The sequence below is a fragment of the Perna viridis genome, chromosome 6 (genome assembly GCF_037379345.1).
Source record: "Perna viridis isolate PV_CMFRI_1.1 ecotype Kerala chromosome 6, ASM3737934v1, whole genome shotgun sequence".
Classification (NCBI taxonomy): domain Eukaryota; kingdom Metazoa; phylum Mollusca; class Bivalvia; order Mytilida; family Mytilidae; genus Perna; species Perna viridis.
Genome location: NC_142450.1, coordinates 34,239,756 through 34,257,334, shown reverse-complemented (window position 1 = coordinate 34,257,334; position 17,579 = coordinate 34,239,756). Strand labels below are relative to the sequence as shown.

The 17,579-nt window shown below is 32.5% G+C and overlaps 1 protein-coding gene across 1 annotated transcript; it reads right to left on the bottom strand.

The window, feature by feature from the left end:
* Positions 1-1,299: 1,299 nt before the first annotated feature.
* LOC148614664 (sodium/potassium-transporting ATPase subunit beta-1-like) lies at positions 1,300-11,589 on the bottom strand. Its single transcript, XM_088588926.1, has 5 exons — positions 11,192-11,589; positions 9,238-9,345; positions 7,503-7,675; positions 4,129-4,236; positions 1,300-2,543 (listed from the first exon to the last, which is right to left on the bottom strand). The coding sequence occupies exons 1-5, from the start codon at positions 11,499-11,501 to the stop codon at positions 2,262-2,264; spliced, it is 981 nt and encodes a 326-aa protein (XP_088445052.1). The 5' UTR covers positions 11,502-11,589; the 3' UTR covers positions 1,300-2,261.
* Between the last annotated feature and the right edge of the window lie 5,990 nt (positions 11,590-17,579).

Below are 17,579 nucleotides of genomic sequence, written 5' to 3'. Positions count from 1 at the left end.
TATTGCTACACCATACAACAGAGATTTTTATCAGTTAAACAATTTTGCTATTGCATTGAATTGATAGTTTTAAAAAAGCAGCCATTAAAATGAAAAGATATGAAATATTGGCTATTGACAAAACAACTAGCTCACAAAATATATGTACATGTTCTAAAAGCCATTGTTGTACAATGAATCAATGTATGTTAAACCTACTCAGCTACACCATATGCTCATTATTAAAAAGAAAAGTGTCCATTTTTATTTCCTTCTCCACTTTAAGACTGGAGTTTCATAGAATGACTCAAAAAAAAGTAAGACCAGTCAAATATATAACAAAACATCAATTACTGGTACCATTAAACAATATATTGCTTTTTGTAAATGTGTTTCCCTTTACCAAAATAAATACTGAAAACATGAGTTCCATTCTCTTTATGTAAATCTTTTTATAAGAGAATACTGCATTAACTTATCATAAAACTCATATCTGTTGATAATGTTCAATATTACAATGTTCATTATTCATGTCTGTAATAACTTACATGTATTATAAAACTCATATCTGTTGATAATGTTCATTATTCATGTAAAAACAATTTTTTTTTAACATACTTGACAAGATTGTACACGGTTGTCCTAAAAGCTTATTCATGATACTTAAAAGTTTATCTACATAAAATTCAGATCATCTTCAAAATGACACATCAATAATGTGTTGATATCTGATCAATGGTTTGGTGTGTAATCAATATGTTGATGTGTTTTTTGATACAATATACACTCAACCTCTTTACTCTGAAAAAATCTCCTGGATTTAAAAAATAAAACTTGCTAAAATTAAACTGATTTACATTAAATATGCAGCTGCTAAGATATATGTAGATCTTCTCTATTTGCCAATTCTATTAATTGGGGAAGGTGGTAACAGTTCAAATTACCAGGTAAATGATTTGTATATGTATCCTATATTCTGATAAATACTAAAATATGATAAAAGTGGCTAATCTTATACTTAAAACAGAATCATGGTTACATTTTCTTATTAAACACTAAAAACTTGTTTTAAGAATAAGAGGTGGTTTAATAATTCAATTTAAAACTGTTCATTTGTGAATTATGGTCAGTTTTAGGCTGCTCATAAAGTAGAACAAGTAATTATTCTTAAATTCCTTACAAAATAATAAGATATGCTTGAATAAATAACTGGCACTTCTGAATATACAATACACCAGAAAATTTGGCAACAAGTCTGTATCATTTGTTTGGCAGTGATCTTTAAAGATTAAAACAGAAATGACAATTTCCATGTAAGAATTTTCTTTTTTTTAATCTGGAATGGAGACCAAGTAAATTGATCTTCAGTAGCGCAAATAGATATTCTGTCAAGAAGTCATAGTGATGTACAGATTAATGGCAGTTTTAAAGTAGAGACAGAAAAAAATCACAGTGAGCCTTATAGGGTTAGTTAGGATCATGATGACATTCTGTCAAGATGTTTAAATCTGACTTCATTTATCAATTTACCAACATCATATTTGATTTGACATGAATTAAATATTCCAAGAACTTAATTGCATCACAGCAGTACACTGTGATAAAAAAAATTGAAGGCAGTTTAGAATGATAGAAAACTAATGAAGTTGCCTATGAATAAAGACTTAAATTTTCTGGTTTATATTGTATACTTGTGGAATGTTAACATAGAGTAATACAATGAAACCTGTATAAAACAGTCAACATTTTTTATAAATACATGTACTAAACTTGTATTGACCACCAATGTTCTTTATAACACCTATTTACAGGTATTGTGTTTTATATGTTAGGATTGTTCCATTTAAACCAATGAGGTAGGAGTGGAGGCTGTTTAATAAAATTACACATTTTTTTTTTAAATTTAAATACTCTTGACAAATTGAATAAAACATACAGTGCTTCTATGGGCAAGCCTTGTGCCTTCCTAAGTACCTTATATGTTTTGATGGAACAGCTGTTAATATCTTAATTAATTTAGAAGAAAGCATTGTGGCTACTGCCCAGCAAAATTCTTAAGACTTGAAAATCCAAAAGGAAAAGACGGTCATAACAACACAGGTTTATTTGTGCATTCTAACTTATTTTTTCATCTGGTAGCAAAGTGTTTATAAACTTGGGGAGATCACTGTTTAATACATTACAGTTGTTTCAACTCAAAATAATTTGAAAGGTCCTGTTTATATAGGTTTCACTATATCAATTTACATATAAATAAACATTGAAATCATTGTGTAAGGATTTCATTCAATGTACAATTGGAATTTAACACTATAGACATCAGAGTCTTGGGGATTGCCATCATTGAAACTTTTAGCCCAAGCTGTACATTTAATTGTCACAAGATGGTGTGTACGTATTGTGTTAAAATGAACCATTACAGCTGGTACCCGGTAGAATCGATTTTTCGTAGGATAGAACCAGGTTGGGAATCCAGTAGGGGGATGATATGATACTGCACCTTCTTTTTTACCATTTTCATACCAAATGTCTTCATGGCCCATCTGTTCTCTATCATAATCAGTCTGAAATGTATATATATCAAACATGGAAGCAGAAATAATCTGTAAGTGGAGAACAACTTCAATGCCAAAAATTAAAAAAGTCCATGAACCAATTCGTGCAACTATTTGATGGATCAATGACCAATGACTGAATGATTGCAGATGGATTGATAATTGATGACAGGTGACAAATCAATGTTTCATGGTTTTGTTAAGTAAAATGATGTATGATCCTTTATGTAAATTTCAGAATTTTGATCAGAATCAATCAAATAATCTGCTATATTAAATTTGCTTTGAGCTTAAAATAATAAATCAACATTTTTATTTCATTTAAAATTGTGAATTTGATTGACAAGTAAATTAATTAATGTCTGAATTTATCTAAATCAGTAAATGTGTGTAAAAATAAAAAACTAAAGCAAAACTGATCTGTAAAATATATAAACAGATATTTGGTCATGTTATGTAAAAAGGAAGTGATCACCAGTTTAAAAGATTGATGACTGACTGGTGATTGGTGATCGATGAACGATCACAATTATAGTTGCACAGATAGGTTCAGGTACTGTCTATAATAATAATTTTTAAGCTTGCAATGATACCTCATCTTGTATGCAAATAATAAATACAATGATTCCAAATGAGCTTCGAAATTATTGGGCATTTGAACAGGTGACTATTTTTTATCAGACTTAAAAAACTCAATTACATTGTAGTGTAAAGTGCTACATGCATAATTCAAATGATTATTAATCATGATTACAGGTGTACTACTGTCAACACAAATTTCCAACTTTTATACTCTCCACAGTGGAGATAATATGAGTGGTCACAGTATCTCCACTCTTCACAGTGGGGTCATCATTTCCAAAATTGTCTGTAGTTAACTAATCTGATCTTTATACCAAAGTATATTTAATGGTAACATTTCAGTAACTGACAGAAATAAATATTGAAACGTTTAGAAATGTAGCAATTTCATCCCAGTTTTTATTTTGGTGGCATCACAATGGAGAACATGAGCAACTCCACAGTGAGGAGTAGAGAAATTAGAATTTTGATTGATGGTAAGTGTATATAAAAATATCTTTGATTTCAGGTTCATTTGCATGTGTGCGATTCTATCTGAGTGTGTTCACTTCAATGTACATGCTGACCTGGTTTGTTATATTTGTAGTATTTGTCTTGTAGTTTTGTCATTAACTGATTATTAAGACATAAATGTATAGAGAATAGAAAAAGAGCATTGTTCTAAATTATCTAATTGTAATATAACCAGGTGATAGCCAAAGTAACAAATTGTATTGTTTTGTAAAACTATATATAGTCTGGAAAGGCTTTACCAGTACTTACTATGTTATTACATCCTATAAAAAATAAACTCATCAATTTCTGTGGTTGCTATTAAAAGTAACTTACTAGGAAAAAAACAAGATGCTTTTAAAAGGATTTTTGCCGGTTTTACTTTTGGAGCTTATCAGTCTTCAGCAATTGGTGTTAATATAATGAAAATCATCGCATTGTATTGTTTATGTGGTACAAATGTATTACAATTCAAATGTTCTTTTACACTGCCCTAATATGTTCTATCCTAAACCCTTACCTCCCCATCACACGTAATTCCAACATGGTTTGGTGACCATCTGTCTTTAAGTTTATCTTTAATGTCTGTATCTTTGTCAGTAAAGGGATCTATCACAGTGTTATTGTCCTGAAAGCAAAAGATGTTGTTTTACAATGAATGATAGAGACAATAGTAAATTATTGATTGTAGATAAACGTACCATGGTAGATACCTCATGCATTTCAGGGCAAGAACACTTAACCAACTGAAAAGACTATGCTGTGTACAAGTGCAACACATTGACAATGATGCGGTATGTTAAGGAGTTTTCTTGTACATCTGGTTGACATCTGATCACACACACAATACGTGACGTTTTAAGTTGGGAGAATTTTTTTTACGGAAGTAACCAAAATCTTTGTAAATAACACATAAGAATATTTTCAGTGTTAAATGAAGTCCTCAGTCCTAATAATATGGATCAGTTCAGCTATTAAAAGAATTTGGATAAACCTAACGGTTTGGAGATACATGTGAAAAACTACTGTCTGACCCCTATGTTCTATTTTTAGTAATGGCGGCCATATTTTTGACGAATCAAAAATCCCCAAATCAGTTCTAAGCAGGATACCCCAAGGAACATTCATACCAAGTTTGATTCCAATTGGTCAAGTAGTGACAGAGGAGAAGATTTTTGAAAGAAAAAGGGCAATAACTCCAACATGGCTTAACGGATTAAAACCAAAATTTGACCATAAATACATTGTAGATCTCATCATGCTGAACACTTTTACCCTATGTCAGAATTCAGCTAAACCTAACGGTTTAGTGAACACTTTTACCCAACGTCAGAATTCAGCTAAACCTACGGTTTAGAAGATATATGTGAAAAACTACTGTCTGACCCCTACATTCTATTTTTAGTAATGGCTGCCATGTTTTCGACGAATCAAAAATCCCCAGACACCAAGTGATGGCAATAGCTCAAAAAGTTTTGTGTCAAATTGTGTTTTAACTGCATTTCAATGCCTGGATTGAGGTGTTAATGGAATATCATATAGGACAGGTACGGTGATCAATGTGATTAACATAACTTTCTATAATTGTGCTACATGTAACACTTCATATTGTTATGTATACATAATTATTTTGAAAATAAAATCATAAATGTCAAAACCACAATCAAATTGCATTTTCAATGAGTATAATTATCTTATTTTTGTACTGAGCAAAAGCACCACAATGTTGTCTCTTCTTAGTTGACAAATTGTTCTCCAACTTCAAATATCTATGATGATACCTCTTGTTCCTTATAAAACAAATACTTAAGAGAGTTCAAATTGTACATGTATAATAATACATTGGAACTAGGTATACATCGGAAAGAGGGTACAACTGTATACACCCATGCAATGTCTTAAACATCATATTTACACCAAATTCCAAGCCGCCACATACTTTAGTTATCTAAAAAACCTTCTGTATTCACTTAAGTCCTAACAAATCTTGAATGAAAGGAAATATTGCCAAGATATTGTGGGATATGGAATATTTTCTAAGATAACATACAAAAAGGGGGGGGTAACCATGTTTTGTTCAGCAGAAAAAGGAGACATCTTAAAAACAGGTTATCGACTTTTCTGCAAATTATATTATAAATAACTACAATATTCAATGAAAAATGTTTTTATTTGTCAAAAAATAAGAAACTCAAAGCGTAGTCTGCTTTCGCAACTAAATCGGTTCTTCACACATATCCGTCACATGTCAACATGTCTGATGTCGCTGTTGCGCTTGTTTCAATGTCATCGCTATGTGAAAAATTATATGGTTTAGAAAATGCAAAAGTGCAGTGGCATGTGCTATGTCGATTTACTTGATTTATACTTCATTTTAAAGAGCATATTTTATTTTACCTGAAAACTGCTGCGGAAAGTTACCTATTGGTAGAGTTTTGTTTTAATATTCGTTGAAATACAAGAAAATGCAAAAATATCTCATCACAAGCAAGTTACGAGCCATTTTTTAACATCCATGTAGATTTTTCACACTTCCTGCAGCACTTTTTGAAAAATATACATTTTCATAGACCTACTATTAAAATTTGGATGAACAATTTGGTCATCTTCCCACTGCACTTTTAACATTTATGTGGTCTGACCAATGCTTGATTAACCGATCATGTGACTCATTTTTATAGCACATTTTGACATTTTGTTGATCTTTTTGTGTTCGGGAAGTTTTATTTAATGAACTTGTATACCAAAAATATGAATATTGACGAAATCTCACATATTAAGATGAGTTTAAAAGTAGCTCGTTTTCGTAGATGAAAATATGACAATTTATGACATTTCTCCTTAACACACCCACGGAGTCAAGTTTTGTTGTGCAAGCTCACTGAATCAACAGTTGACAGGTAGACATGTTACCCCAACCAGACTCATCATTCACTCTGATCTACCTAAGTTTTTTAACCACCAGATAGTAACTAACTTTCTGTGAGTTTTTCCCTACCATTTCAAATTTTTCAAGTATTCTACAAATGTCATGTGAGAAACTCATTCTCTATTAGCCAAGTATTTTTCTGAAACTTTTAGATTTTGAGATGAATAATTCACTACTTACATATACTATATGATCTGTTGACTTCTTAAACCATATTTTTATATTGTCTATCACAAATCAGTAAGTTCTCTTATGTTTTTAAAATTTTCCAGTTTGTAGTTTTGGTTAAAAATTAGTTTCTCTCTTATCTCTAAGGTCAAGAAAAACATGCCTGTCTTTTCACTAACATACTCTAAAAAAACAAGGGTCAGTAGGTAGAAAAAACTTTTATCATTCAAAAGTTTTAACTTGTTTGTGTTGTAGACACATTCGGACTTTAATACATGTATCTCTTGTCAAAAAAATGCAAAAAAAAACAACTGTAGTGCAAGTACAAAAAATTAAGGTTGGAAGGGTTAGCTAAAACACATGTATTTTTTTTTACACCCTAAGAGAATTAGATTGATTGCTTGATTGTGAGTTTATATCCAATGGCAGATCATTCATTCATTTAAGGACAAGATCATGATGTTCTATTGAACAAACCATGGTTGTACTAGTCAAACATGCTGGTAAGATTTATATTGTACTATATCTCACAGTAGCAACAACCCTCGGGTAGGCATGTAACCCCACTTGGATGATATGGTACATTCTGAATAAGGACCAACCTGTCATAACTCTATCTTTTATATGCTGCATGTTATGCACAGAAACAATGATTATCTATACTAAAGCATCGAGTGTGACTCAGTAAGGGATTGAAACCCACGACATCCAGCACTTACAGAAGGCATGCTACTATGAAACCACAAAGGCAGTCTATCAGAATTAGAGAATATCATAATACCTTGCACATAACCTACCAATTTTAGCATCAATAGAATGCATGGCCTTCCTTCATGATAACCATAGTCATTTAGATGAGTACAATATATACCAAAGTCATGTAAAGTCATGCGACAAGCTTTACCCTCTGGAGCACCCTGATTCTTACAATCAGTATAATCTGGAGTTGATTGGTGAACTGGCTGGTAATCTAAAAGATAAAAAATAGGAATTACTCGATGGTGTTTTCTACCAGTTATCATTATTATTATTTAAATAATTGTTTTTTTACATGTATACAGTTATACATCCATACATTTTTTGTACATATGTACATGTATATAATATCAGAGACAGAAACTAAATTAATTTAATTTTAATATCAATTTTCAAAGAGTAAATCCATAAAAAAGATAGATGACATCACAGTCATATTACATGATGGACAATTTTTTTATCCAATCAAAAAGCATGTTGCAATTTGTACATCTGAAATTAAATTATAGAGCCTTATGCCATGTCCTTAGTAATAATGTGTAAAATTTTAAAAAGATCTGATCAGTTTTACTCAAGTTATTGTTAATAAAGAAAAGTTAATGATGACAACTGGGTGATACCACATTGTACAACCATAAAACAAAACAAAAATACAAGTGCAGGGTTTCCCGAATTTTTGCTGGAACCGCTCCTTCCCACCAAAAATAGATATGAACAGGTCAAAACTGAATAATGTTGCATACAGTTGTAAAGAAAAAACTCAGTCTGAAAAGGCCAAAAGTGTGCTTTAACCATGCAATTTGGCCTCCAGTCGCTTCTTAGGGATACTAATTCAATGAACATACAAGTAATACATGTATAGAAGGTTTACCTATAAGAAATCAATTCAATCCCTGTGAATTTCTAAAACATACTCATACATGTATGTTTATTGGCATTTTCCATTAATTTCAAATAAAAGTTAATCTATTGTAAATATTTAAGAGTCATTCTACAAATTTTCTCTATATATATTTAAATATAACCATACGGTGAAGATATCAATAAGGTCCAGCCCATACAACTACAACAATAAGTGTATGGTCCAACTATACATGTATAAGATCAAGACCATGCACCTACTGTCCATACAGAGTAAACATTAGCCTGAACATGCTGAATTAGTGCTGGAATTTGTACCTATACGTATATGGTCTATGTCCTTCAAAATGCTTTTTGGTTAATTATCAAGACAGAGGAGGACAATATTCCAAGTTTAAAGGGAGGATAGAATGATGATTTTCTTTTCAACTTTATACACTACGTTTGTTTGTATTTTTTCCAATAATAACTAAAAGCTTCCACAAGTTACTTTTTAAAATGGTGTCCATGCAAAAACCGGGCAGTTGGTGGCGCATGACAAATTTTGTTTTCAAAAATTGTTCACCCATTTTCTATAAAAAATGCATCCTTTATCAAAGTTGAATGTTGGTTTTAGATTAACTGCAAACGATAAAAGAGAAATAAATTACATAGAAAGCATTGAAATGTGTTGAATAAAGAGAGATAACTCTTTAATTTGAGCCAAATTTGATTGCTTTGTAAGGGAACTTCAGTCATTTTTTAGCCATCTATTGTCAATTCAAAACGAACTTTCTCCTTTTTGATATACATATGGTATATGTATACACAATGCATTAGAACAAAAAATTCAGTGGGATAAAATTTACCCTGGATAACTCATATCATCATAGGATCTGCCTGATTTTTACACGGACAGCCTCTAAAACTACTTACCATACATATGAAAATCAAGATGCTGTAAGTAGTCATGATAAGTTTTCATGTCTCTGATACTATACTTAATCAAACGACTTCCTTTAACACTGGGCTGGAATAGCAAGCCTGAAAATACAGCAAAAGTTTTTCATTACAATTTATATTACAAACAAAAAGCACATGAACCATTCCAATGCATGCTCCAATAATATACATGTGTACATGTACAACTTATGTGGCACACTATGGAAGAAGAAGAAGTCTTTTTCACACAAATATACATTGTATAAAATACATGAATCTAGATAAAGTGCTTTCACTGCAAAGCTTACAAATCATCATTGTCTAATATTTATAGTGAATTGATGGTTTCTTCTGAGATGTAGGTTTAAATTCCAAGCTCAATTAAGTTAAAATTTTAAAAAATGTCTGTTCTTCCTAAATATTCAGGGTAGGTATAGGGAAATAATTGTACTTTACAATTCGCACTTCTATATTTGGATTTTAAACAATCAATATAAAGAAATTCTAATTATCAGGGCTCAAGCTACTTAAGAAAAACAGGAAGAAGTGACTTCTTTTTCAGAGAAAAACAAATTCATACATGCATCAATCACTTTTTTAGTTTACATACAAGCAAGCAATTTTATGTTTATTTTCTTTACTTGAAATAAAAGTTTCTTATTCTTTAGGCATCATATATTTTGAACAAAATGAAATCAGCCTGCTGACTTAATGATTGACAGTATTATATAAACAGTGTTCTCCCCAGGCCCTTAAAGTGCTGCGTTTTACAGCTCTAAGGGTTTGAGTGCAGCCCTATCGACCTCAGCACTGTGCTATAAAGTTAAACATGAGGATTAAAAATCAATTACAACAGGAAACGTGTGTGCCCCAAGGTCATTTACGGCATTCTACAAAGATCAAATTTATGGGGAAATACGTCTCAACCGCTGTTTTATTGTTCTGACACCTTGGATTAAAGATGGACAAATCAACAGTATTGATTTTGGAGATCAGAGACCTGGGAGCTCGGGTACTAACATCCATATTGTCAGCGAAGATCAATGAGATTTACTTCACCGTGCTGGGTGATTTTTCACCAATGTAAGTGGTTCTCTGTACATAATTAAAAACTAGAATATACAATGTCCCAGCTGGGTGAGTGTAACACTAACATTTCACTGTGTAAAAAATCCGCCTTGCACCGCATTTCACCGACTAACATGGATTTAAAACTCCAACTTGAGTGTTAGAGAAACACAAGTCTCTGAGTGTAGTGTATAGGACAACTTCACTTCACTTATAGTGTCGTCTGAGGGCACGGACTGGAGGGCAGAGTGAGCAACCTCAGGTCAACTATTTCATTCAAATCGCCCAGTAGCATGAGCTCTTATTGTTCAAGAAAAGGTTATGTGCATAAGGGTGAGTTTTGTAACTCTGCTCTGTAAATGTGTATTTACTAGTGCTTTGATTGTTTTAGTCCGAATTTCCTCCGACCCTGCAACCCTCCTCTTTGTAACGGAACGGAGCATAAACGATTTTTAAAACCGGAATCTCACAGAATATTTCAAAATTCTGCTGAAAAATTACATGCCCGCTACCCTTCCGTTCCAAAAATAACAAGCTCCGCTTACTCTCTATTACGGTTCAAAATGTCAACAAAACAGGGTCTCTCGTGGAAAATTATCGAAACTTCAGTAATAAATGTAATTTTTGTAGCAAATTTGGTATCAGCATACAGGAAAATGATTCCGGAATCGAACTAGGTAGGTGTGACATGCACAATTTCAACTTGAAATTCGTTACAAGCGGTTGAAGGGCGATACTCTGCAATACCGCTTTAATCTCAAACTTTTTGTATGGCACATCATTCTGACCCCAACTGGACATATCAATATCCAAATAAAAAAGAGGAGGGTTGCAGGGTCAGAGGAAATTCGGACTATGATTGTTTGAATGTAACAATAACCTTTCTCTTTGTACTCTGGATCCAATGAAGACTTCACTTCAGAAGATTTGTTACTACTGTGTTTACTTGCTACAATAACTATTATCAGCAATATAATCAGAAATATGAAACCACCGACGATGATGGCCATGCGATGTTTTCTTTTCATTCTGATACAGGCTAACTTAACAGAGCCATCTTTCTTCAAATTAGATTTCCTTGAGATGACAGATATAGGATACACCCCTGTGCCAAATTCCTCATTTGTTTCGTTGTCTGAATGGAGATAAACATTTTCTGGAACAACAACTCTATCGTATTTGGTTCCCATTTTTTGTAAATCGAAAAATGACTCAGTTTCTTGCTTGCATTGTAAACAGGTGCGACGGTAGAGGTGGCGAGTTATTGTCCAAGTCGGTCCTAAGACCAATCGTATCAAACAAGTGACGACAGACAGTAAAAGAAAAATATTTGAAATTGAAACAAGCCAAAGACACTGCAGTTTTTTTTTTTGTTTTTTTTTTTTGTTTTTTTTTGTTTTTGTTTTTTTTGTTTTTGTTTTTTGTTTTGTTTTGGTTCAGCCGTACAAATTATAAAAAAAATAAAAAATAAATATATCAATTTACAATATACATTTAAGCACAAATTTCGGCGAGTGTTTCTAGAAAAGCAGAGGACGCTTACCCTACCGGTGCACCTGGTCCATGCTCCCAGTTTTTAGTGGAGTCCGAGTTGCTCATTTGCTTTTGTTACTTTGTATGTATGATTTTAGTTACTTTATGTTCTTTGTTGTGTATGTCTTTTTTCCATGTCTGGTCTTTGCCCCTGGTTTACATTCTTTTGGTTACCGCTATAACCTTGGTTCCCTTGATTACTCTTTTAAGATAGAACATAGAACATAGAACATATTTTATTGCCAATTCAGGGCACACAGGGGCTATATGAGTATAGTATACATACAAAGAGGAAAAGAGCATTGATTCGTTAATACAGTTATATCATACATTGCTGCAAATAAATTTTCCAACTGCACTAAGTATTTTGTGGTTTTCAGAAGTAAGAAGATAAATAAAGTTTTGCTCATTATCTAAAAATTTGAAATTTGAAACTTCGTTTTCAACCAACTCAAAAAGAACCTTTCTATCATTAGAAGAATTTTCACACACTATCAAAAGATGAGTTTCATCTCCTACAGCATTTACCTGGCATTTGTTAGAAAAATATTCATTTCTAGGAAGTTAGAGTATCGACCCATCTCAATCATAAGTTTATGAGCTGAGATACTTAATTTAATTAATAGATTTTCTTAGTTCAAAGTTTTTAATTTCAGCTAAATAATTCTCAGAACCAAAATACTGTTTTATCTTAAAGTTTGTGCATAATTTGCCATTTTCAAATTTAGCTTTTGTGAAGTACCAACTATATCTATATGTGTTGATCAAGTTGTTCTTAAATATCTTTTCAAATTTAAATTGACCAAAATCTTTATTATTATTTTTTTTTGGTCAATATTTATATACTATCTTACTTCAATTACCATAGAATAACCGTGACAATTTGTTGCTATGGTGAACAGATTTACAGCACAAGTAACCATCCTTCAAAATTTCAAATCAGTAAGGTTTTCTAGGTGATACCAGTAACTTATCAATGATTTTAAAACATCATAGTGCAGAGGAAATCTACCAAATTTAAATCTCTTTCAAACCTTTTAACTTCTATACTCACAGCTGTCAAAGAGGGTCTCCAGTCTAACCACAACAATTGTTACTTCCGTAGTGGTATTAATTTAATGTGGATCCTGAAAAATTCGAAAGATATTTTGGAGACCCTCAATTAATTAAACAACACTGTAACAATGAAGTTGAAAAAGTTGAAAAGCACTTTCCGTATATCCGTTATACCCTTCATCTCGTGCATTATAAAGCTAGGGCACCGCTGCTTTGAGCAGATAATTCGACTGTCTTTGTGGATATAAACCACTAAAACCCCCAAAATCGTTCATAACACAGCGTTAGCCAATCATTTGCACGATTTGAGTGACGCCGACCATCAGCTGACTGTCCCTTTATTTGGTTTAATTTTCGTTTTCGTGATAACATATATACTCAGTACTGTTGAACCGGTTTGCACTCATAAGTCGTATTTGTAATATATGACGGGCAGAGGGTTTTCTTAACGCCCTTGGCTATCATTTGGGGTCTCTCACGGACGGTGTAAAGCAGTGAAGCGTTTACATAGTCCCCGGGCATAGTCATACCCGTGAATGTGGGTCACGGTGTATTCGGGGAAATTAGTTGTCATGTGACCACGTTCATTCATTAAATTCATTATCACATTATTAATGTCGATCCGTGACCTAGTGAAAATACTTTTTGGGATAAAATCAACACTTCCAAGTGCATGTAAGACAGACTGGTAGGCCAACTTAATGGTGCACGCCAGTCAATTGATGAGAAATCTCCAAGGCCGAAAAAATAATGTTATGTTTCCGATCACCATTCTAAAATGTTGTCGGCTCGGTAGGTAGGGATTTATTTTTATTCAAAATTTTTAAAGTGGAATAAGTCATAATGACGCCAAACTTAGAATACACTGTACCAACTATGCAAAAACTAACAGACTTAGTCCACAGCCTAATCCCTTTTTAAATTCGGCGCTTGAGATATTTTTTTTTGTTTTGACGGTGGTGGTCAAAACAAAAAATAATGTTTAATTTAAGTGCCGAATCCCAAAAGGTATTATCCACGACCAAGAGCACACTCACGGCATGTGTGTTTACAATCGAATCTAAATATAAACAACCGATTTTTCTCTTTGTTTTTTTTTCCATCTAGGATAATAAAAACATCTCTGGCCCTATTTTCTACTTTTTCTCTGAAAGACAATCGGCAGACTTTATATTTTTTTTTTCAAAATAATAAATAAAAACTTTTTGGGAGGGGGACTGAAGGAGGTTCGGTAGGGTGACAGGAAACATAACATATTTTTAGGCCTAATAAGATGGTCTATTTATTACTCCAGCGGTGCTAGAGGTTGTCTGGCAAACTATTTTGTTGTAAAACACATGGCATTGAGGAATCTGTTGAGTTGGTGTAGTCCAATTAGCTGCCCATTACTGTAACATGAAGTTTCGGGGACTGAATTATACATATAGATATTATGTACACGTAAAAACTAATGTACATGTAAGTACATTCCCCAGGAGCTCCAACGATTTTCAGTTTTGCTATATATGTACATGTCAGACTGCATGTACCGACAACTCTTAGTATGATTTTTAATTAAACCATTTTTTGTTTATGACTTCATGCCAATAAAGTAAAGTTTGTACATGTACATAAAAATATAATTTTGATCACCTTCATGCTTAAACATTTGTTAAAAAGGGTTGGGGTTTTATTAAGTATCAAGACATTAATACTATATATGTAAAAATAACTAAGTTTTGTTAAATTGTGAAGCAGGTTTACAGGATTTAATGAAAAAAAAGAGATTCTAAATCAATGACATTGTTGTGAAGTACTGAATGTATATATATGTTATGTTGCTTCTGAAACCAAATAATACTGGCATTGCAACTGGATATATTTTCTACAGCTGCAAAAAACAAGTACTATAGTTACTGAATAAGAAACATTTTTCAAGCTATTTAGAAGTTGATAAAATTGTTTGATACAAGATTTGCTGAGATATTGATTTTGAAGTGTTAACTGTGAGCCAGTACCGATTGATTTAGCCTTAAATCCTTCCTATACCGGTATTATAATTTTGATTCAAAAGCATTTTGAATGTGTTCTGTTGAGTACATGACTGTAAGTGGGAAAACTTTACAGTTTTGTAGTTTTATTCTCTTTTGATATAGAGGACTGTTTAACCAGGATAAATGTAAAAGACCATACATATGTAAATTCTTAGCAAGTCACACACATTTTTTTTTATAAAAAAAAGGCGCTGGATTTTGTGCAGGCGGTGTTGCCATAGATCATGGATGTCAAAGCGGTACGAGTTCAAGTCCTGCGGCGGGAACGACCAAAAAATCGCATTGCAAATTTGACAGTTCTAACATCGTTGGGAATTTTTCCGACCTTTATATATATATATATATATATATATATATATATATATATATATATATATATTAATCGTCTAAATAATAGTCAACAATCACTCTTACGGGGTGATGGATCGTTAAAAACGATGCGAAACATAACAATAAATAAAATAAACGTCTAAATATGTTTAACATCACCAGAAGATGGTAAAATTTAAATTGAATATTTCGGATAACAGATATCCTTCCTCAGCATAAAACTCATAAAACTATATGAGCATAAAACTCACAAAACTTAACGAGCATAAAAATGCTTAAAAATGCATAAACATTTTATGCTCGTTAAGTTTTGTGAGTTTTATGCTCATATAGTTATATGAGTTTTATGCTGAGGAAGGATATCTGTTATCCGAAATATTCAATTTAAATTTTACCATCTTCTGGTGATGTTAAACATATTTAGACGTTAATATATATATATATATATATATATATATATATATATTATCTGTATCAATTTGATCCGATGGAGCAGTGAAGCGAATAGAGTAGTCACATTCTGAGACGTTATATATATAAATTCCCAACGATGTTAGAACTGTCAAATTTGCGATGCAAATTTTTGGTCGTTCCCCCGTTGGGACTCGAACTCGTACTGCTGTGACATCTATTGCAACAACGCCTGCAATAAGTCCAGCGCCCTAGACCACTCGGCCAGCTAGACTAAAAACATTATAACATTATACATTATTCTCCCAAAATATGGTACATCTAGATATAATTATATAGTTCTTGGCATAGATTCCTCACGTTTTGTAAAAATAATTCCAAATTATCTCCCAAATATACAGTAGAAGATGTTTTCAAAATGCTGGGATTTTTTATTGACAGCATATTCGTCCAGTGTGGTGGACGCGTTTTTCAACAAATGGTCGGCATTCCAATGGGAACAAATTGTGCTCCTCTACTTGCCGACCTATTCCTATACTCAAATGAGGCTGACTTTATAGCTGATCAAATCGGAAAGAAATAACATCGTTCAGCTAGATCCTTTAATCTTATTTTCCGCTCTATAGTTGACGTACTATCGTAAACAATCCTAGTTTCGGGGACTTGATACAACGCATCTACCCACAAAGAACTTAAGAAGAGATAAATGATACTACATACACTGTGGAGTCAGCCTGATATCTTGACCTACACTTACTATGACTTTTTATGAGCAACTCTGCGGGTGATTCTAGAAAAGCTGAGGACGGTTGCACCTGGTCCATGCTCCCAGTTTTTAGTTGAGTGCGAGTTGCACTTTTGCTTTTGTTACTTTGTATGTATTATTTTAGTTACTTAATGTTCTTTGTTGTATATGTCTATTTTCCATGTTTGGTCTTTGTTCCTGGATTACTTTCTTTTGATTTCCGCTAGAACTTTGATTCCCTTGATTACTTTCCTTCCATTTCACCGGCATTGGTAATTTTTTACAAATACCCTACTTCAAACAAGCTTTTGCAAATTTTGCATGATACTTGTGTGATATGTTTCATAATTTTTTGTTTGAGTAACGATTGATCTGAATTAGTGGGCATTATATCCTCTTTCAATTTGCTTTTCCCTGAGCCACTGAATCCCATGTAGAGAAAATCGGTGTAATATATTGTTCATAATTTCTTACAAATAAAGTGTATAAAGCTGCAAGATAATTGACAATTGCAAAGCAAAGTCGTCACGCTTATCATAGAATTTATTTGAAAGATTTCTTCTTTGTGAATTTTGAGATGAAGGTCACGACATTGGGAAGACTTCAAAGTTCAGTATAACTGCATTGTGCTTACATTAAACTCTTTTGTGTAAATGATATATAAAGACAGGAGTTATAAGGCGAGCCGGGTTATTAATGATAAAGCATTGTGCATAGAGCAGTATTTAAATTTTATGGACCGTGCAACCATTTTTGAATAAGTTTGGAACAAAACTTGCCTCATAAAAGTGTATCGAGTGCCATCAAGAAATGGTGAACACAATCGGTTCCCATAGTGTTACCAATTGTCTGTTAAAATACTAATCCCTAAAACTGTACAAATATGCTACCTTTCAGATATTTCAGCATGGATATTTCTTGTCGAATTCAGCAATATTTCATACAAAATTATATTTCTGTGAGCCTATAACTGGCATTGCTTTGTAAAAAAAAGTTTTGAATTAAAAATTTACACTCTCCGCCCGCTTGTGATATACAGTAATACTAAGAAGTACTACGAGGGGAAAGTCAAAAGTTTGTATATTACTACACGGAAATAAAGTTTGTTTCAATCAAAAATTAAATGTTGTTTGGAATTTTTCAAAATTCACATCTGATTA

Coding starts and splice junctions, on each gene's coding strand:
- LOC148614664 (XM_088588926.1), bottom strand. CDS start 11,501: ATGGGAACCAAATACGATAGAGTTGTTGTTCCAGAAAATGTTTATCTC. Junction 9,346..11,191: donor TCCAGAGTACAAAGAGAAAG/GTTATTGTTACA, acceptor CTGTATTTTCAG/GCTTGCTATTCCAGCCCAGT. Junction 4,237..7,502: donor TTCTATTGATGCTAAAATTG/GTAGGTTATGTG, acceptor TTTTGCTTTCAG/GACAATAACACTGTGATAGA.